The sequence below is a fragment of the Rhyacophila brunnea genome, unplaced genomic scaffold, assembly GCF_057557595.1.
Source record: "Rhyacophila brunnea isolate RB1 unplaced genomic scaffold, BYU_Rbru_1.0 scaffold_17, whole genome shotgun sequence".
Classification (NCBI taxonomy): Eukaryota; Metazoa; Arthropoda; class Insecta; order Trichoptera; family Rhyacophilidae; genus Rhyacophila; species Rhyacophila brunnea.
Window position 1 is genome coordinate 16,936,524 of NW_028232827.1, and position 23,885 is coordinate 16,960,408.

Consider the following 23,885-nt stretch of genomic DNA (forward strand, 5'->3'; position numbering starts at 1 on the left):
TGTGTAAAATGTTCGTAGACAATGTCTTTTCTGGGGCATAACACACACGGTTATACGTTTGAGTTTCGCAAGACACTGCCGCGCCGCGCCCGCCAAATCACTACGGCTGAGCACTAATACATCTTATCTTATCTTATCCATGAATGTATTCAGATCATAAAATAATTTAAAAAAAAAAAACAATATCATAATATTATTATGTCAATATTAGCATCTTTCTTTTTCACTTTTCCATCTACACATACAACATACTTTGTCCGGTGTACCTGGAATCATGGCAACAATGCTATTGGCCGAATAATCAATTATTTTACATAGGTACTTAATATAAATTATTATCGTATAATCTTGTTCTGGCGATTATTTTTTTTTGTTCTTAAAATAATTGTATTAATGAATAACATATTATGTATAAATTAAAAAAGTCTCAGAATTAACTAATACAGATTTCATTGAACAATGAGTTTAAAAAAAAATAGAGCATTCCGAAGAATATATTTTTACCCATTCTTAATAAAATTTGATCAATCTTAAATAAATCTATATTTCGATAATACCTAAACTCATTTTACTTTTAACTAGATATAATCTACAAAAAGTATTGACTGGTGGTGTTGGAAAACTTACACATTTAAGAAAACTGGTATTAGTTTTTAATTATAGTAGTAAAAACTCAAATTTTTTTTAGCGAAGATTTTGAAGAAAACCTTTTATAGAGATGGAGGCTAAACGTATGAAAGTGATGGTAAAAAAGAGCCACTAATTTACATACAAACCTAGAGTACAGTAAAACCCCGTTAATTCGAAATCGACAGAAGTGAAAATAAAATAAAAAATCGAATTATGAAATACAAAATGTATGGCAAAAATACTTTTTCAAACACAATTTTTAACATTGTTTTCGTTTCTGATACAATTTCTTTCAGATTAATAAGAATGGTGACTGTTATGATTCATTTACCGGATTAGTGAAATTCGCTACAAATAGATTTTGGTTTGGCTAATATTTCGATTTACGGTGAATTTCTAAATAACCGTATTTGAATTAATGGAGTTTCACTAGCACTTATGTTGAACTGAAATTATTTTGATCGCAAGGAAATCACAGAAGGCTTCGCCTGGAAGATGATTCAATATCTTTGGTATGTGGGTATATCTCATAATAATATTTCATCATGGAATCAAGGCTGAAGGCGTTTAAATGTAATTTTAATTAAGTATATCACAAATTGTTTACGTATTCTTCTCATTGTAACAATAAAGATTGTAAAGCCATCTTGGAGTGAATAATCAATCACAGTCAATCTTTCATAAAGATAAGGAAATAGTAACTCAAAACATGCAGTAAAACTATATAAAAATATGTTCTTCCTTAACACTGATATTACAAATTTTGACCAATACAGTAAATAAAATGCATCATACGGGAAAAGCATTGAATACCGGTTAAAATGCACATGGTTGCGTAGCTGGCTAACCCAAACAATGTGGAATTTAAATGCTTAGCAGTGTTTGTGAAGCGAAGGCAGCGAAGAATCGATCAGAATTTTATAGTTTACTTGAGACGGCTAATGTCCACCCCGGGCTGTAGTGCCATAGAATAAACACGAATTTAAATGTTTATTTCGTGTATGAGAATGCAGTGTTATGTAAAAAAAAATTAAACGCCTTGTAGGTCTCAAATAAAATAGTTGGAATCAAGTCCACATTTCTAACGTACCAATATTTTAATTTAAACCTTTAACTTAACTTAACATGCCTGTCTTATTTTGTCAGTTTTCAAAGATATCATAGTAAAATATCACAGACTTTTTAGGTCATATTATAATGAAAAATTAAAAGTTCATCTACCCTAGCATTATCATTATAGTATGAAACAGATAAACCATTTGGATACTATACTGCTGTGAATATACCACACTGTGTCAATGAGTGTGCACGCCTAACTATGAAATAGTTTAAACTAACTGTCCCATATAGTAAAATTGGCTATGTAACTCTGAGGATATGAGAAGAAGTAGGTCTTGGAATGTCGGTGCTAGGAACTGGTGGATTCTTCGAGCAGAGGACTCGTTCCGCTGCTTTCTTCTGACATGGCCGAAGACAGCTGTATGGACCACTTTTCCTCGTCAGAACTTGCGAAAATCAGATAAAATAGATTACAGCCCAGGTTGACAGCCGCGGCAAGATAAAACACCACTCGCCACTGGCTGAGGGTTTCCTAAAACATAAAACCATTTTATAAGTAGGTAATAAACATATAAAAAGTTGCAGGATTACTTATTATAACGATGATAATAAAAAGCTTTGTTTTTTTGTTTGAATACGACGCAGTGCATAGATTTGTAGTCATTTCCATTTCTATAATAGACGCTTCGCATAAGGCAATCTCATTCTTTGAATACACGAACAAATCAATGCATGTACCAAACATAACTCTTATCGAGTATACTGATTAGTAGTGCTTTCATTTTCAGAAAAAAACTGGGTATATTGTGTATTTAACATAGATACATGTGACTATGATTAAGATTATGTACGTGTTTTAATAATTTTTTCCTATCGAAATTATTAAATAAATATAATATGCATTAATCACCGGCGAATAGTAACGAATCCTTACAATCCTTGACGAAGCTCCTTGGCGGACAGCGGCGCCAGAATATCTTGTTTCTCTAAGTGGAAACTATTTTTTCATTAATGTAAAGATTAATAAAAAAGAGATTATTTAAACAAAATTTTTAAACTACAAATGCATATTATTTAAAAAGGAAAGTGTATCCCCAGAAAAAAGTATTGATAATTAGTCATTAATTAGAAATACAGAAAATCTTACCTGTCCTTCTATAATAGTACCGATTGCATAAGGTGCCAGAAAGCCACAAATATTTCCGGCTGCGTTTGTAATGCCATACATGGTGCCCGCAAATTGCGGTGACAGTGCAATGTGATTCATTTGGTATCCTGTTGGTCAAATTTTCAATTTTAATTATCATCATTAATTACTTTCTACGAGCTAAAGCTATCGTTTAACAGTTTAAGGGAAAATGTAACGGGTATTAGAGATGAAATTTCGATGACACGTTATATTTGACAAAACATAGCTAGTGGAAAATTTATATAATTAAGACTATACCCTCCTTTTCATGAAAGAACGCATATCATTAATTATTCCAGATATTAATATAAGCAATCCCAAAAATTACTAAAAAAATTTGGATATCATAAAAATCATTTGATTGGATATAAATATAAAGCGTTCAAAGTAAAGAGCACATCTATTTTCTAAAAAAATCCTCATTTATGTTAATTAATCTTATCAGTGCTGTGCATGCTAAGCAGACGAAATGGTAGTGGGCTGGACACGTAGCTCGGCGAGTGGACAACCGCTGGACAAATGCTGTCATTGGTAACCAAGGGGCACTAAATGGCACAGAGACGCCCTAAAACTCACTGGATAGAAAAAATTATAAAGTTCGGTGGATGTACGTGACAGCGAAGAACTATGGATCAAAAAGAGATCGAAATCCTCTCCTCGAAGTCCATCAGTTGGCCGTCTGACCCGGTCGCCATAAAGACTTTGTTGCGTTTAAGAAATTTGCATTGTTTTTTTTTACAGACGTGAAGATATCTACACATAGTTTTGAATGTCCGTATTGTTTTAGCTTTGTTTTGAAAATTAGATATTTAATTAATCATAATCATTTATTTTAGTTAGTTCTCCGTGCTCCCTTCTCCCATGGGAATTTTTTTATTAAATTATGTCACTGTAAATCAAGTCAAAGCTTGAGTGTGTGGTGATCTCAGTCTTGGATATATCTGCTCCTGAGACATTTCTAGGCGTAAACTGCTGATGCTTCACAGGGCTTCGCGATACATTCGATTAAGACCGATTGTGGTGCAGGGCAGGTTGGTTTGGAGGGTCCACGGTATTGGTAACAATACACAACTTACTCTCGATTTGACATTAATATTATAAGCTAAAAATGCATGATTACCTGCGTATACTGCCCCTCCGAATGCCCCTGTTATAGACAAGAGTAATAATACTGATAATTGATCACAGCCGACCCATGCCACTCCCAACAATCCCAGTGATGGTACAACTGACGCTGAAATCAAAGAATTCAATAAATACCTGTGCCATTTAACCACCCAAAACACTCAAATAACTGGCTGCAAGGAGAGAAAGACTGACTAAGCTGAGATAATTACCCGTATAGAAACAGTCATGACATAGGTACTCGGGACTGGGAAATTAGACGGGAGAAGGGTTCGACGGTATGTTGTAATACCGATAATGGTGAATGATATATTTTAATCTACATACAAGAAAGTGCTTTTTTATTGAAATGCTATTAAATTTGTAACAATCCGATTGTTGACTTTTTTCTTTTTTGTCAATGAATAATTCGTGGGTCGGGATGTGTAGTCAGGTAAGTCACAAAACAGCAAAAATGAGATATGAATGCCACTATACTAAAAAAAAAATTTTTTGATTCTGTGTAGTCAGATAAGTCGTACGTCTCACCATTAGCGAGATGCATTTTCAGTCTAAACATATTTTTTATTTTACTGGGTGTGTACACAGTTAAGTCACATGAGTAGTCAGATAAGTCAACGTTCTGTGTGACTTACCTTACTACTCATGGTTGGCTTATCTTCAAACGTCATACCTACTCAATGTTGATCTTGGTGAATCTAACGAATTTTTTAAGATATTTTGAAAAAAAAAATAACAACAGAACGTTAGTAAAATAGTCATATTTTAATAAATTATGACTTATATAAATAAGTATGTGTATTATTAGTAAATTATAAAAAATATACCAAATTTATCGAATTTGATTTATTTAAATCTAAAAACACGTAAAAAATATCCAAATAAATAATCTTGCTTCTAGGTTCAACCACATACTCCAATAACTTGTATGTTGACGATTCATATGGTAGCATAAAAGATCCTGATTTTAATATTCAAGAATTATTAGTCTAATTTACCGACATTGAAGAACCACACCCTTTATGCTTAAATAATGCTTCCACGATTACACATCACAACGTTGTTTTAAGCTATGACCCTCGTTCTTGATTCAGAAGAAATAATCACCAAAAACGTAACTTAAAGGATGATACAAAAGCCTCCAGAAATGATAAAGAAGTTGCACGAATTACTGGCGAAAGTTACAATGTACCTATAATGAAAGTTATGAATATGGAAAAAAGTCGTATCAGACAAAGCGAACCAGGAAAACAACATTTTCGCCAAGTAACAGTTCAATATTACTTGAATGTTGTACTGTTACGGAAACCAATTTGTAAAGGTTGTACATTAAAAACATTAAGTGAAAGTCACAATTTTTTTGAACATGTTTTGAAAAAAAAAGTGCGACTGCTTCTGGTATTCAAGAAGATGCAAGAGGAAAAATATCCCTAAAAACAAAGATAGCGAACAAGATAGGCAAATAGCAAAGACACATATGTGACTGTCAGAAAATACTTACCGCCACATTTGACAATAACTGTGATGTATTCTCAATATTTGAAGAGTATTAGCTGTAATCCCATCAATATTCATTTATACGCAGAAATATTCCATGGCATGAACTTAACATTCAAACTGCCAAATGAGGATACTTGCCAAAAATGCGATAAACTTATATACATATATACAAATTAAGAATTCCCCTAATGATGAAGAAAGAAATAAAAATCGTGAGGAATTGAAAGATCATCATATCATGACGAAGCTGACTTTGCATATTCAGCTAAGAGTTCTAATAAAGAGTACTTGGGCATTTTCGCCAAAGTTTGTACATTGCATTTTTGGCATGTCCCATGACTTTGATTGATTTTTTCATAGTTATTATATTATAGAATATTGAAAAATTATGTATTTTTAACATGCAAATTTATTAATTTACTTTATTCGATCAGTTAAATACAACTGTCTGACTTGTATTTATTTTTAATTGATTATTTAGATCGAAAGGTAGTGTGTTTTTACCATGTCCCACTCCTAAATTCAAATAAACAAAGTCTGATTTCGTCATTAATTTTGAGTGTGTAAAATTAAATTCGTAGTGTCTTCAACAGCTTACATTATATATTTTTGGAAAATATACAGTTTTTCCGTAAATTTTGACCAATATTGAAAAAAATCACGTCTAAAGTGTGTCCCAGGATATTTGAAAAAGTGGAATTCCACATTCCGTTACCATGATTTTAGCATGAAGGCGAAAAATTTCCACTATAAATATGTATTTTTTTAATGTAGCAACACTTTTGTATAACACTGATCGCCATTTACAATTTAAATTGTTGGTGTGTGTCGGTATCGCTATCGGAACAGGTTGCTTTCTGGGTTGGTCATTTAAGAAGTTCCACTACTGTTACCACGATTTGTAAGGTAAGAAATCACATATTTCTATTTCACATACTATACATATGGAGCTTATCTTTCATACTACAGATATAATAAAACATATCGCAGGTTTAACAATAAAACTAAGCTAAATTTTGGCTTCAACCACTTCTAAAACAGAATCCGTTACTTCCACTCCGAAACTATATTGGTGGTAACGTATATGTGGAATGTAAAAGTAACGAAATGTAATGCATAAAGTTGGGTTTACATTGTGTGTTTAGTTCTTCATAGATTATAAAAAGTTTTATTTTGTCTGTTCGTATGAAAAACAAAAATATTTTCATTAAAAAATATAGAAAATAACCTGACTATATAATAAAGATTAAAAAAGTATGTGATATGTCTGAATACGCAAAACTAGCGCAGATAAAAGTATGGAGAGATACAAAAACAACAGAAGGAAAAGAAAAAACACCAGACTGAAATAATTGCAAGACAAGCACTGGCTCTGTCATACTCTTTCTGTTATACGTCACCAAAATTTTAAAACTTCTCCATACATTTTAGGCATAGAAATTTATAAAAATGTATGAAAAAGTATTTTTTGTCACGTTTAACAGAAATGTGTACCCTATTAGATTTAATACCTGGAACTGTAGGTATTCGCGAAATGTCAGAAAAGTTCGTCTTGATTACAATCAACCTGTAAAGACAACATACAGTCGAACTTGGTTATTACGAGGAAGATGGGACCGACTGAATTTGCTTGTTATAAGCGTTACTCGTTATATCAGAGAATAGGTATTTTTAAATGAGCATGTCACATTACACAAAAAGTCGAAAATAAAAAAATTGGAAACCATCGTAAAAATCCCCGAAACGAGCATGGCATTCATAAACTACAAAAGAAGTTGTTTATTATAATGAACTCTGGTAGGTACCTACGAAATTCACAAACCTTGGATTTTTCAACCATATGCGTGGATATTTTTTTATTATTGTCGGCGAAACACCAATAAGGTAGGTACTTAGACACTTTACTAGTGTCTTAAACGTAATCCGACCCCGGCGGCATCCTGTCCAATCGGATTTTATTGCTTAGGGTCGAAATTTTTTAAAACGATCGACACATTACAGTATTTTAGCTCGGTATATCCGATAAGTTGCTCGTTATAACAGTGAATACATTTAATGTTTGGCGAAAATCATAAACCAAATGTCAACAAATGTTTCCTTATTACATCCGAGATCTCGCTATGTCCAAGATCGTAATAACCGAGTTCGACTGTAATTATTTTCGTAAAAGTTATATACTCCGTGCCGCGCTAGAAACTCGCGTCCGAATCCCTTGCTGATTTAATTTTTTTCATATATTGTTAATTTGCTTTAAAATATTTTTTATCTGAGTTACAAATAATATAAATGCCAAATAAAAGTTATGGTAATGTATAGTGTGTCAAAATTATTACCTACCTTATTTTACTAGTATTGTGAAATTTATTATAAAATATGTCTATTTTAGTGATTAAGTTTGATTTGTTTTGTTATTGTGACGCACGTTGAATATATATCTGACTATCAAAAAATTCAAATAAATTTCATAAAACAAAAATTTGTTTTTATGGTATCATGTAACTTTAGCTTTACAAATTACACTCCGTTACCATTTCGTTCCATTCCGAAAATGTCCCCAAAAAAGTTGAACGTTAACTATTTTTCATTTGATTATTAAATAACGAAACATATATATTTTTCCAATAAAATTTAGTAAAAGTGATTACTGTCTTTAAAAAAATAGCAGAACGAACATTGATTGGTTTTTTCAAAAACTAAAGGAAAAATGCTTTGCCATTATAGACATAGGGTAACGGAGTGGAACGAAATGTGCCCAAGAATTAAAATTCAATAATATTTTTTGACTATTTGTACTTTTATTTTTAAGTGTATGGTTTTTTTAATCTAATAGAGCTCTTTAAAGTGATAAAAAGTGTCTCATTCATGTTTTATAAGCTTAGTTTCGTAGTCACGGAACGGAAACTTATTATGCCCAATGTCATAAAAAAATGATATAAATATTGTATTAATCAATATTTTGCTGAAAAATTGCTATCACCAATTCAGCAATAGAACAAGGAATCTGCTAGCTATATAAAAATGGTTAATTTGAGTGAAAAAATAATATTACCCAAATTTCAAACATGTACAAACTTTGGCGAAAATGCCCACTTGCAAGATTCCTCTTGCCAAATTGTAACATTTGAAATGCAGCAATGTATGCCCACACCAGTTGTTGAAAGTTCCCTGGCTTTTCACAAACGACATTTTGACAGTGCATGATTGTGATAATAACCAGGGATATTGCTTTGTATGCCATGAGGCTATTGCTAATAGAGAAGCTAACGATATCGCTGCATGTCTGTTCAAATACTTAACCAAGGGGATACATGATAATATTAAGCATGTGATCATGTATTCTGATAGATGTGCAGGTCAAAACAAAAATAACCACGTAGCTGTAATGTGCATGATAGCAGTAAAACATTCTGAGACTTGAAACAAAATTGATTAAAAAATTTTAGTCCCTGGCCACACACATATGGAGTGCGATAGTGACCATCGCATAATTGAGAAGAAAAAAAGACATTTGGTGGACCGATCGAACATCCTCATGATTGGGCCAAATCAATATGCGAGACTGCAAAGAAAAATCCTTTTCAAGTCACTGAAATAACTCGTGCAGATTGTTTTAACTACTCGTATCGTATAGACACATATGGGAATAAGTTTGTTTGTAGAGATGTTAAGTGGCTTTAATTCAACAAACACGAACCGGGAATAGTGAAATTTAAAAGAACTCTCGACGAGACGACTGCATTTTAACAAATTTCATATATAAGACGAGACAAGACGAAAGATTTGATAGACTTACTTCCATACATTTCACCTTATTATAGAGAATTTTATGAGTCACTTGAGACATCTGAGACAGTCAGGGATATTTAACCTGATACAATTGAAGAAATCCGTACTGAAGTTTAATGATAACGTCATATGAACCTTTATAATATTCAGGTTTGTGTGCCTTTTCACTACTTAAATAACATTAAAGTAAAAATAAGTTATAAAAATTCTAATTTTAAATTTATATAATATTTTGTTCAATAAACGAATAAGATTTATGTATAAAATGTGTGTTTTATTGCTAATATTAGTCGGATTTACATGAAAAAATAATAATAATACTTTGTGCATAGTAAGGTAAGTCAATCATTTTTTGTGCAAATCCAGATAAGTGAATTCCCTTTTTTCTAAACCAATTAAATTTTAATGAAACAAAATAGTTAGAATACTTCTAGGACATATTATTGAAGGCCAATTACATGTACTTTGATTTGTTACTCATAAAAAAACATAACTATAATTAGGGGAATGTGGGGAATTTTTTGAACTTTGTTTTTGCTATATCTCAAAATGACAATTTGTGACTTATCTGACTTCACATCCCGACCCACGAATTTTTACGAAGGTTTAAGAACATTTTTTATATTGAACATACATAATTTGAAAACACCTCAGATATATATGCATATCTATTAATGCAATTTGATATTATTTCAATATGTATGTAAAAACTAATAGTTATTTTGTCGTAGTTAGATAGGACGCCTGTGGCTTAATTGGTAAAGCACATTGGCAAGTCCCATCGGGCGTAGTATTTTTTTCAGAGATTTTTTCCACTAGCTGGTATATATCTGAGGTATTAACAAGCTATAATTATAATGTCCAATATATTATGTCACTTGGTATTCCACACATCATTTGGGATATGGTCATCAGTGACGTCCCGTGGGGGTAGGCAGATTCAGCATCGCTTGGGGGCGGCAGTTACTCGAAGGGCGGCAAATCGAGGAGAATCATTTGGTATTATAGGTATATAGAAATAACTACCTAAACTTAGTAATAACGAAAATATCATTCCATTAAAAAATCAGTTCATTGGTTGGAAACAAAATGTATTAATTAACATAATAGGTTTAACAGGACTGTATTTTTTGTCGGCTTCGCAATGTCTAGTTTACTTGCTTTGGCCTTCAACGACCTTGGTGACCAGAAACGACACGCACACAGATGATAAAAAATACTATATAATAAATTTTGTCTAGGGATGTCACTGATGGTCATAAATCATAATTGGGCGCAATGTTGCCACTCGTGCGCACAGGCGAGGCCATGCAGGGACAGTGACATCACGCGACTACCCGAAACTAATGAAACACATCTCCTGCGCATGCGCCATTTTATTATGCAGCCTATGTCGAGTGAAATATGTTTCACGTTTTTTTATAAAAATTGATTCTATGTGCGGCAATACATTAAGTGTTTTGTGAATGAAAACAAAATCATACCGACAAACTCGACGTGTTGCAGTTGAGACAATTTTTAATGTTCTTTACGACACATGTTTCGCTCACATGATGAACTTCATCAAGTGTGCGCACCGATATTTTCGTTGAGTTTATGTAATATTATAATTTATTATTGTCAATGAGGAGTGGAGCACAATTAGGATATAAAAATGTTGTTATAGAATATGTACCATCATAAATCGTCCGGTGTTTGAATTTCCCATCCCAGTATAAAAACTATTAAAATGATATGTCAAATGTTAGCATGTGGCGCCCTCACTGAGCAGACAACTTATACTGGTGAATCTTAATGTGGTATTGTATTACTGTTCATGTTTTTATTTATTTCCTGGAATTTTAATTTTGAAATCAAAAAACATAATGATGATATTATTACTAATCATATTTGTGTTAAATTAAATACATAATAATATTCAGTTGATAATAATTGATAACCTTCCGCTAATGGAGTCAATATAATTACTATTTACAAACTTTTTTACATTACTGATCCAAATAAAACCATTACTTCGTCATTTGAATAAAATAATAAATAATATCAGATGAATTCCATACTACATAGGTACATACTTATATCATTATTTATATTTAATTACATACACAGATCTTCTCAAAATTGAAATACTTCAACATTTAAAATAATATTTGCAAATTCAACTCAAATTATTCAACGCACTGTCTGATTTTTAGTTAATAGCGTAGCGAAGGGCGGAGGAGGCATACTGTTAAGATCCGCCATTAATAGTGCACATTACACTTTGTTAGTCATACGTATTTGTTTTCATTGAACTAAGACTATAATTTACAGATGGTATTGGTTAGTTTTTACAAATCGATCAAACCCTGCCTAATCAAACCACAATAGTTTTGGTATATTTTGGGCATACGACAAAATTGTGCACACTTTTTAATTCATACTTATTTGTTTTCATTGGATTGAGGATATTTTTTTTAAATTCATTTAGCTCTCTCTGCCTAAACTAAACTATAACACTAACAATGATTTTAGACATTTTATAGATAGACGATTTTATAGATGATTGTTTCACTTCTATTACTAAATACAATACTGTCATTGGGCGTGTGGGCCTGTTGTAGTGTTATAAAGAATATATCTTTTTATATAGTTTATTTTATAATTTATCTTAGTCTGATTATATACTAAATGAAATTTACTTACCAACAGAGTTCCAGAATTTGTATGAATTGACTTTGGAAATGTAATCTTTAGCAACCAGCCAATCGGCAAATATACTAATAAATATTCCCAACAGCCAAGATGTGAAATAAGGAACTGCCATTTGCAGAGCATTCTGAAATTAATAAGAGAAAATTAAATTCCCTTCGAATATTCATATTTCAGTTACTGTGACTTAAAATTAGTACAAACATAATAGAGCATCCAAACAGGTTTGAACCGAAACCGGTTAACCAAAAACCGCGTCATTTTATTTGTTTAACCTACCAAATTTTTGGTAGGTATTTGGGCGTAAATAAAAAATAGAATTACATAAGTACATAAACAACTGCGCAGTACGGCATTACAAAAAAACTTAATTAAATTTGTTTACTACCCAGCAATTAACTGATAATCCTTATTATAATTGCTGAGGGTTATTCAACTAGTAAAACCTTCCTGGAATGCAAATGGAATTTCCACAAATCCCAACTACTTAGCTTATAAGCCTATTTGCCTGCGGAGAATGTAAATACTTATAAGTAGAGTATATGTTTTATAACTTTGCACTTCCTATTACACTGATATGTCTCTTAGCCTGATTACCTCACATAAAATTAGATTAAATGATATATTCATTTGTATTAATATAATATATATCTCGTAATAAATAAATATATAGATAATATATGTAAAAAAAAATATTTTTAGAATATATTACTTCATTTTCATCCTAGAGCTGGCGTGCAAAGTTATAAAGCATATGCTCTAATGCGCCGGCTGGACGGCAGCGACTTGCCTGCGCGATATACTTTTACAGCGCTTTTCGTTTTCCTGTCCATACGGACGGGCTTCCCGATACAAACCGATTTGCGCAGGTAAGATTGTCATAAAGCATGAGCGTCTAGTCGGTGCTTTTAAGCTAGATAAGTATTATATTATCTGATATTATAGAACCAAATAAAATTTGTACAATATCTAGAGCCTCGAGTTGCATCGTTTCAACATAGGTCGTTTTCGAATTGCGTCACTAAAACATTTTGAACTCGAATTACGTCGTTATTCGACGCAATTCACAGTTGAGAAACACTGCCCTTGAACATTTTTATAGTTGTAAAAAAAAGTATGCAAAAGATATTTTCTTCTTCTAAGTCCATGTCTGGTGCTTAGTTGGAGCATATGAACACCATACGGCAACTCCACGTATCTCTGTTACTAGCCCGTCTTGACCCAGTTCATGATTCTAACATCCCGTAACTCCGCAGTGTAATAAAGAAAAAAGCTTTTCAGATAAATATTGAGAGATTAGAATACGGGAACTGATTTGATTACCTGTTCGATTTCCATGTGTAGTATATTATTCATGTAAGTAGGCAGTTCAGTTAGTTGCGTGTAAAACTGCCATGACATGCCGCATTGGGTTATTAAAATGGCCCAAAGAGGAAGACTTTTTAAAAAGTGCAGCCAGGGTATCGCACCGGACTTCTTTTGAGCCTATCAAACAGAAATTTATAAAAATGTGTTAATCAAGAAGAAATAAAGAGATTCCGCTAGTTCGATGACTTACAGTCATACACAGTCCTTAAACTGCCTTAAACAACACTTAACCTTATGCCCCCAAAACGACTTAGTTTATAATAAGACCTTAGTTAGGCTAACTTAATGGCAACATCTCTGTATTTGGCCATTAGAGTAATCAACTGGAGAAGGAGAGCAGAGGACCAAGCAGAGATGATAAGTCGGCTTGAAGGGGCCCAGGGTGTAGCGCCAGAAAAGAAGTATTAACCAAGTAAGTGACCGGACAAAACAGAACAAGACAAAACGAAACATGACAAAACAGAACAGCCAGGGGAAAAATGAAACATTAATTTTTGTGGAATCTATTTATTAATTAAATTTTAAACGAAATACATATACTTATATATAAATATTTAAAAAAAAAATCGATTTTTAAGTGAAATGATCAAAGTATAATATTATATACTTTCATTTTTTTTATAATATCGTTATTTTGAAAATAATGCATTTTTTTATATATAGAGTATATAAAATTGTATAATGTAATCATTGCATGTTGGCCATTTGGCATAAATACCTCAATTTATCTGTTTGATTTTGATAACCATGCACACTATTGCCACTCGATTACTAAGTGTCTCATACTTTTTCTTTATAAGGCGTCCTGTATGAGCACTAGCTAATAGCTAATAATAATCGGGGTGCCGGGCGAAATCAAAAATCACGAAAAAAATGGTTTTTTGGTCTCTCCTGCAAAAAATTGCGCAATCGTAACACTTATTTTGAATTGCGTAAATTTTACAAGAGAGACAAAAAAACATTTTTTTATCTCTCTTAATTATTTTTCGGGATTTAGGCTTTCGGGATTTCAGCCATTCGGGATTTCGGCCATTCGGGATTTCGGCCTTCGGGATTTCGACCCAAGCCCATCCTAAGCTTGCCGGCAACACCGAGTTAAGTTTATTTGAGGCTTTCTAGCGATTAGTAATGCAAAAATTAGGTATATAATTTGATTTATTATGGCGTATTGAAAATATCTGCTATTAAAAATCTATCAACATAATAGAGATAGGACAATTTCAATATTAAATTTATATTTTTCCTGAATGGTCATAGTTATATTTATCGTTGTTCTGTTTTGTCTTGTTCTGTTTTATCACTGAACCATATATTTTCATAGAGTAAGTAAATATTATATTGTGTGATAATAAAGTCTTGATCAAAGAATTTGGACTATAGATAAAAGGAGCCTTATATGTTATTTTTGTTAAGACATTTGAAATTATTTAGTAAATGTGTGAAGCATGGTCTTGTTGGTAAACTCCACAAATATTAACATCACTCAGTTGGCATTCTGATTTTCTGACACACGCAATGGTTGCCATTTTTTTATGTTCATTCTGACACAAATTTTACAGGATTTTTTAACCAAATAATAATGCCGAAGTGTGCCTGATTGTATTTTTATACATATAAATGTCATAGCAGTAATGTGAAGTTATATGCAAATGAAGCTGCATGCAATGTCACTTTTAGCTATCTTAATCAGTGGACCAGTGGTCCTTTTTGTTGCTTCAATTTCATACATTTAGGCTCCACCTCTTTAGAAAGTTTTTTCAACATCTTTGGCTTTGCTATATAATATTCGAGTCAATTCAGGGTATTTTGGGAATCATTGGATTTAACAAATCGTGAGAATTGAAATATATACCGGAAAATGATTCACAATCTGCTTATTTAAGGTTCTTTGATAAAAGTTTCGTTAATTGGATACGCTCTACTTACATTTGAAAGATATTCTGCTTAAAATATGCCACAACTATGCTAAAATATATGAAGAAATAATAAACAACATAAAATGTATTTTAATACAAAAACATTGATCCACAAATCATAATCTGCAAGATAAATCTCAATATGAAATGATAATCTATCATATAATTAAAATTTTCACAATAATTTATATACTACCCATTTCTATTCTATTCTATAAATGACGCAGAACTGTTTTTGCCGCATGTATGAAAACTATCGTCACATTTCAAAAACAACAAAACCATGTTGATGAAATATACTCCTTGTAATATAATATATTTGATAATGAGATCAGCGATAGTGATTTTACAATTTATCATGCCAACAATATTATCATACTATATTGTACAACCAGGGGCGAACTAGGAGGGATTGACAAAAAAATTAACAAATTAACAACTTATCAGGGAAATGAAATTTTATTAGGAACTAACAATTGAGCAATTAAATTATTTTTTATTCAATACACAAGATTCAAGAATGAAAGAATCTTATTGAAAATACATAATTTTGAAAAACCTCAGAAAGATAGCTACTAGAAAAATTTTTATATTTTTGTTTTTGGATCGAGTGGGATTCGAATTCACATCTTTCACAGTGTGGGTGAGTGCTCTTATTCACTAAGCTACCTATCTATCTGTCATTCTTATGAATAATTGCCAATAACTACACTAGTGTTACAAATTCCACTAAGAAATGAAAATCTGTTAACTTTGTCACTTCAGTCAGGTAAATTATTATTTATTTAATAGTGAATAATTGGTAAGTCCCATAATCATGTTATGGAGCAATTGCAATTTGAAAGTTTGACATGCTCTATAAAATCAGGCATAATGCTGAATTCTTTGTGTTTTATGTGCATGAATTTTAGAATGTAAGATTCTTTTTATTGAAAAACTCCCCATTAGAAAACATCAATAAAATAACCAATTCTACCCAGAGTGAATCTCTTTTTCTTTTATTTGTCACCTGTACAATACAGTTTATACAAAAATGCAATAATCAATGGGGGATTTAAAAAATATATGAAAACATTTTATTAATAAATTAAATAACATAATCTTCGCACATAAAAAAAAGTAATATAACGTTGTGATAAACTGAAAAAATAACATTTATTTTCTTCAGCATTGCAAAAAAGAATCTAGTTCACGATGCGTGGCCTGTCCACAACGTATTGGATTACTTTTGTTTCACTCACACTCCCAACTTAATATGTGAGCAAGCGAGAAACATCGTACGCATATGATTCCACTCGTTATTATGATTCCTGGCACGTGGCACATGTCAAAACGAGAGTGGGACAAAAACAGCTATCATTAAAAATCGATCACACTCACCGGAGCCTAATAACTGTAGGTATTAGTGTTATGGAAGGTGCAATTTGAAAATAGATACATACATATTATAAAGTTCTTCGTCTGCTACATTAAACATATTTTTTTATGTTAAGTATATAAGTAATTTGCCGCAAATGAAGACCCAGGGCAGAAGGTCTCTCTTAGTCTGCCACTGCGCAAAACAAAAATACTACTTTGGACTTACAGTGCATGTTTTGTGAATAACACAGATATTTTACTAAACAATAATATGGGTTACTGGTGAGTCATTTTAACTTAGCTAGACCAAACTCCCCATTTGACATTGATTTATTTGAAGATAATTATAAATCTACTTACATTGGGTCCAATGGAGTCGACGATATACTCCAGCTCTTTGGGGCATATCCTGGGATGAGCGTGTGGAGTGTCGTAGACGAGGAAGAGCCACAAGGCGAACCAAACAATTCCAAGTCCTCCAAATAGGTAGAAGCACAGCGGCCATCCGCCTCCATATTCCAAGGTACAAAGCCAAGCCGACAGTGGAAGGGAGATGATTGAGCCAAAGTTTGAACCTTATAAGAAACAAATAGACATTATATTTATATACTATAAATATAAATTGATAATTAGAAAAAATAATGATCTGGTCACACTTGGTATACTACTATGTTTTATATAGCTCCAATTTTAGATATCACGGTACTGCCAGGGCTGTTGAAACCGGAACCGAACTTTGATATCTGAGTAATTACTTTGGAACTGGAACCACACAATCATCTTGCAATTCTAACGGTTTCAGGTGTTCTTTAAAATGTTCTTTATTCAAAATCATATTTCATCAAAGTTTAACATAATAATATTTTGTACCTACTGATCTTAACGAATCCAATTAAGAACAATTTCACATAGGGAATAATTTTTATTTTAGAAATCAAGACAGATAGTGTACAGTTTACAATATTCAAGTAGATAAATTTAACTAGGTATTAACGTTAGTCTGTTTGTCGGCGAGAGGCCATACCTGAATGATCTAAGCATAGTCGCATAGCCCAGTACCTGCATTCTCAGAATTTGGGGCCAGGTAAAATATTTGTAACATACCTCACACCTAATTTTAACACTATTTAATTAAAACGTAATATTAACCTTGTTCTAAGAGCATCATAAGCCAGTTTCGGCTTAATCTCCGAATGGGGGTCAATTTAGTGAAATCACTAAGTACGAGGGTGGGTCAATAAGTCCTTAGAAAAGCCGACAGGTGGCGCGACTAGTACTGCAAGCGGTTTGTTTTCATGCAGCAGCACTACCGATTCAGTATGCTGCGAAGTTTCAATCAGATTGGTCGGGTTGTTGTGTGTTTCTCGTACATTTAAAAAAAAAATTTGCTTGTGGAAAATGGAAAAATGGAAAATGGAGAAAATTGAGTTTAGAGTTGTTATTAAACATTTTAATATAAAAGGGTTAACAGCAAAGGAAATAAAAAATGAGTTGGATTTAGTTCACGGCACATCTGCTCCTTCACTTGCAACTATTTATAACTGGTTAAATGAATTTAAACGTGGTCGTACATCAACAAAGGATGAACCACGCTCAGGACGTCCTGTAGAGGTGACTACACCAGAAATGATCAATAAAATCCACGATATGGTGTTAAGTGACCGAAGATTAAAGTTGAGTGAGATAATTGAGGTTACAGGGATCTCAAAAGGTAGCGTCATTTCTATTTTACATGACAAATTGGGCATGAAAAATATTTCTGCAAGATGGGTGCCGCGTTTGCTCACAGTCGACAATAAACGCAGTAGGGTGGTGGCCTCTAAAGCCCTGTTGTCGCTCATGCAACGCAATCCGGATGAATTTTTTCGTCGCTTTGTGACTGTAGATGAAACATGGATACACCACTATACTCCCGAGACGAAAGAACAGTCAAAGCAGTGGATTGCGAAGGCAAACCATGTCCAAAGAAGGCGAAAACCGTAAAATCAGCTGGTAAGGTTATGGCTACTGTATTTTGGGATGCACGTGAAATTATTTTCGTTGACTATTTGGAAAAAGGAAAAACAATAACAGGGGATTATTATGCATCTTTATTGGACCAGCTAAAAAACAAAATTGAAGAAAAACGGCCTCATTTAAACAGGAAAAAAATCCTCTTTCATCAGGACAATGCCCGTGTTCACACATGTTTACGATCAATGGCTAAAATTGAAGAATTGAAGTTCGAATTGGTCGACCACCCACCGTATTCGCCAGATTTAGCCCCCAGTGACTTTTTCCTTTTCCCAAACTTAAAAAAATGGCTAAGTGGACAACGTTTTTTTTCAAATGAAGAAGTCATCGATCGGACAAATGCTTATTTTGAGGACCTTCCGAAAACTTATTTTTCTGACGGTTTAAAAAAAATTGAGAAACGTCTAACCAAGTGTATTGAGCTCCAAGGAAATTATGTTGAGAAATAAAAAAAAAATACAAAAATAAAACCTGTTTTAATGCTTTTTTCTAAGGAATTATTGACCCACCCTCGTACCTATGTAAATTTTTTAATACAAAGTCTCACCTGACATTTTTGAAAATGTATTGGATACTTCCTCGCTTGAGGATAGATTTTTTTTGATGAATTAGAACCGGAATTTGAATGAAAATCATGAAATGGTTAGATTTTTTCGTACCAGAGGTTAAAAAATATACTTCTAACATTTTGTTGAAACACTGTGCATTAGTATAATATGGTTGGATATTGATGGATGCACCCAATATTTCCGCTTGTTTCTAGATTATGTTGGTGTTGCGTCGAATGTATATCTGCAGGATGCCCAGCCATTCAAACTCGGTGATAGAGACAGTTATTCCAGTAGACGTAATTATTGTTAACATATAATTTAGAATATGTTTGCACTCAATTTTGCTACAGTAATAAATAATGGGAATACACTTTTGAAGGGCATGTGCAGGTACCTAAATTAATATTAACAATGAACACGACTATTGGATGATAAATCTGGTGTTGTAATATTGTTACCATTAGTTAGGACCACTGTGGATAAGTCAATCACCTGCGTAAACCATGGCCGCAAACCTGGACCGTTCATCTGGCGGTATCCAGCGAGCTAACATGGCATGCATGGCAGGGAAGGTGACTCCTTCGGCCAATCCCTCCATGGCTCGCACCACCAGGAACATGGGATAGCTCCAATACGCGGCTACCGGACTAACCAGTGTGAAGAGTGCCGTGAAAAAGACACCCAGACCGAACACAAATTTTCCTCCAAACAGTTCGGCCAGGCGACCACCTGGAATCTACCAATAACAAAAAATAGTAAATCATTAAAATAAGTCTGTTAAAAACTAGCTATTGTTATTTTAGTTGGTAATGTTATTTGCTAAAAATTTCGAACACTCGTAATCTCAGAAAAATGTGAAAAATAATGCAAAATACGTCATGCACAACAAAATTGGGACATTCACAAAATCCTTAACGATCCAAGTCATGTGTATGCTCAAGTAAAGGCACCTTTTAACGCTGTCACTTGTCGGTACACACCATTCCCAAACCGGAACTCTGTTCTAAAAATATAATATTTAATATACTATACATTCCAATGTTATGTTTCCAAAGGTTTTTTCTTCTAATATGGTTGGTACTAAGTATCACACATATAGTTTTTGTGATGAGATTTTAAATAAAAATAAAATATCCATAATAAAGGTACCTAAATCAGTAAAGCCTCAATGAGCTACTTTACAAGCTGCTTGTTGGCGAATTTACAATTTGCTTGTAAACTCGCCCAGTGTCATCCTCGAACAAGCTAACAAGCAGATTGTAAACAATCTACCGAGAAAAGTTGAAAGCCGGTCAACTTTACATGCTACACGCTGACTTGTGGGCCGGCCTACTGCGTCTGCGCAGTTGAGTGATAGTAGCGACCTCCCGGTAAAAAAACGAACTGCTCAATACGTCCTGTCAAAATAGAACCAAAAATGATGGTTTCAACTCGCTAGCTTATTGGCTTCTGAGCTAGTGGAAGGTTTTGTGTGTCATCATCACAATCGCACTAGCTGACTCGCCTGCTTTTAAATTCGCCAACAAGCAGCTTGTAAAGTAGCTCAATGTCATTGAGGCTTTAGGTAGGTAAGTATATTGGTTTTTGAAAGAACTGGAACCGAATCCCCATTAGGTTTTTCCACTGGAACTAAACCTTTAAAAAAAATATAAGGTTCTAATCAATGACATTAATATGGACGAAGCATCTGGAAAAAAAATGACATTCACTTTTTTGTCGGGTCTGCCAAATGGCATAATCTGTTCTAACGCCATTACAATAAAGGTGATATTACTATAAATTCCCGATGCTTTTTGTCGGGTCTGCCGAATGGTTCGATTCGAACGGGTTCGCTCAAATGAACATTGACACTAGAAACACTGTTCTAACGCCATTACAATAAAGGTGATATTGCTATAAATTCCTGATGCGTGATATAGCATAATGGAAATTGCGTGACGTCTGCCTATACATGTGCGAATGTGGCTATGCGTGAATGTACTTGCTAGCTACTGTATTGAGTGCGTTGTCCATTAATAATGTCATTGGTTCTAATAGCTCTGGTGAAACTTACCTGTGTCAAAACATATCCGTAGAAAAATGAACCAAGAATCACGCCTTGCTGTGACTCAGTCCAATTGAAATCGCCGCTTTTCTGTAATGTGATATAAAATTTAATTACTGAAATATCAACTACATTAATTGATTAATACCTTGCATGGTATCTTTCTAGTTTGTTAATATTAAAAATTCATATACATAATCGCAAATATTCATTTAATACACGGTGTATTGTTTGCTGAAATTATTAGCACATTTTAGAGTGTGTAAGGCAAATAAACGTCAAAGAAGTTTCAAAAATTATTACCTGCTGACATTATGATTATTGCAAATGTCAACTTAATGATTATACATAGGTAGTTGAATATTTTAAATACAGAGAAAAAGAAATAATATATTGCTGCATATGTCATTGGTATTAAAATAGAAATTAATTCTCTAAATATTTTAGTTTTTTAACCATATAGGGTTGCAGATAACATGTCTATGGAAGAAGCAGGTCTTCAGTCGATGGCTATTTTGATTATAACACCATTATCATCCCCATTCCACCTCTTATAATTTTAAACTCTTATATTATTGGCATAAAATAATTACCATATGTGTAGAATTTGCAGCAGGCGGCAGTGATGGGCAGACATCTTGGGAAGAATTTGCCATCGCAGGAATGGTGGAGTTCACCATAGCGACAATGGCCACGGATAAATTCACTCTCATTGCGTAGACATTTGCAAACCCGAGGAATCCCATGATCCCAAGGACGGTTCTGGATTTCATGCATTGTGCTGTGTCGATAACTAAAACAAAATTACAGATAGTACATTAAATAATTATTAATTAAATTAGTCCAGTCCTCGAAGTAATAATATAAAGAGTGTGGGTATTGTTCGGCATCATGAAGCCGTGTTTCTTGGGTATAACGAACAATAGAACCTCAATATTATTATTTATATTAACTTCAGAGACACCCGGGCGTTCAAGTTTTCCATACCTAATAAATTGCCAGCGTCTTAACTATACATCAGTCAAATAATAGTAGACTATCATAATAGCGCCTGTGTCTACTGTCGGCAATAGTGCTTATTTTAAACTATCGTTACAATAACTGTTTACACGTAAAAGTGCTGACTGTCTCTCTAATCTCATTCTTCAAGAGTAACCGAGACGCGATGTTGTCATTTTATACTATTATTAGACAGGTGTATTAAAAATCGGTTAACTTAAAAATGAGTAGTTCGTTTTTTTACCGGCAGGTTCGCCATTATCGTTCTACTGCGCAGGCGCAGATCTTACTTGCGCATAAAAAATCAGCACAATTCAGAAGCTCCTAAACATGTTAGATTCATGCACGCAGTCTTGCCAACTGCAGGATAATACAATATGTTTCCCCATACATTTTCTTACTGTGCACAGTAAATCCATGCACGTGTTAACGGGGTATCAACGATCGGAAAAGCAAAGTAGGAACGGTATGTAAAAAAAAACACCCATTACTTGTGACATCAGACTAGGTAACTAACTCACTATAGTGTTGTTACATACCTAATAATAATCACTACAATGACATATTAACACACATACCTACACTCATTTCTTACAGTTGATAAATTAGATGACTATACCAACCTTTGTATGTAGGTTATCTATGTGTAATAGCAAAAAAACATTCAATCATAGTGGGTATGGTAATATGAGTACCTTGGTATCAAAGTGGGACATAAGCCATTTACAAAATTTCACAGGAGACTGACAAACATGTGTGAAAAGTGACCGTTTTTCATATAACATACCAACTTTAAACTCAAAAATCTCTATGAAAACTACCGTTTTTGATACTTTTGGTGGATTTTTTGAAAAGAGCATCACTTGCACTACCATAATCAATTAAAACATGAATTTAGTGGGAGGTGGCGTATGTCCCACTTTGATACCAAGGTACTCATATAATAAAACTACAACTAAAAATACTTATAATAAAACAAAGAAAACAAGCATTCCTACACAAACAAATAAGAGCAAAAACTGTTCTGTATTCAAGTACAGTTATTTTATTTGTTTCTTTTTTTCTATTTTAATGGAATAGCCTGCTTTTATTTCGCAACTTCACAATATTATTATTAACTATTCTATCGTTATGTATCATAATAACAAAAAAATATTTATTGAGTGCGACGTAATCTGTAATAAATAATAATTACAATCATGTATTTTTGTTTTGTTGTCATGAGACTTTTAGGTTATGTTTATAAATCCTAACAATGAAGATATCCTCACCTACTCTCGGAAGAGCGGCCTGATCAGCCGCGGTTTCTTCATTTTCCAAGTCTGAATTATTTGTGTCATTGTTGTCATCGGGTATTGCGGACATAGTAAACAAAAATTGCCTTTGTTTGACGGCCAGACGCGCGAATGTTTACAAAAAATACACACGCAATATGTCAACCACTTATCACTGCCGAACGAGTGAATTTTATCACTTTTGATTGATTGAAATGTTAGATACAAAATAGTTATTGGCTAAAAGCGTTACATTCCTAAAAAATGGCAGACCAAGCCACCGCACTAGAGACGCGGAACGATCGGAAAGATAGCATTAGCATCATTACGAATACGAATGACGTAAGCCAGTTTTGACATGTGTCATCAGCTGATAGCAAT

General features: G+C 33.2%; 1 protein-coding gene across 1 annotated transcript; it reads right to left on the minus strand.

Annotated features, from left to right (window-relative positions):
- Positions 1–232: 232 nt before the first annotated feature.
- LOC147073776 (putative inorganic phosphate cotransporter) lies at positions 233–23,885 on the minus strand. The gene is made up of 10 exons (XM_085944798.1): positions 23,502–23,885; positions 21,825–22,024; positions 21,241–21,321; positions 19,680–19,923; positions 16,984–17,198; positions 13,304–13,465; positions 11,975–12,107; positions 3,999–4,112; positions 2,837–2,964; positions 233–2,221 (listed from the first exon to the last, which is right to left on the minus strand). The coding sequence occupies exons 1-10, from the start codon at positions 23,593–23,595 to the stop codon at positions 2,039–2,041; spliced, it is 1,554 nt and encodes a 517-aa protein (XP_085800924.1). The 5' UTR covers positions 23,596–23,885; the 3' UTR covers positions 233–2,038.

Excerpts from the sequence above, each read along its gene's own strand:
- LOC147073776 (XM_085944798.1), bottom strand. The coding sequence starts at position 23,595 with ATGTCCGCAATACCCGATGACAACAATGACACAAATAATTCAGACTTG. Across the intron at positions 17,199-19,679 it reads TGCGGCCATGGTTTACGCAG|GTTCAAACTTTGGCTCAATC; the intron begins GTGATTGACTTA and ends GTTTCTTATAAG. Across the intron at positions 13,466-16,983 it reads TCGACTCCATTGGACCCAAT|GCTCAAAAGAAGTCCGGTGC; the intron begins GTAAGTAGATTT and ends TCTGTTTGATAG.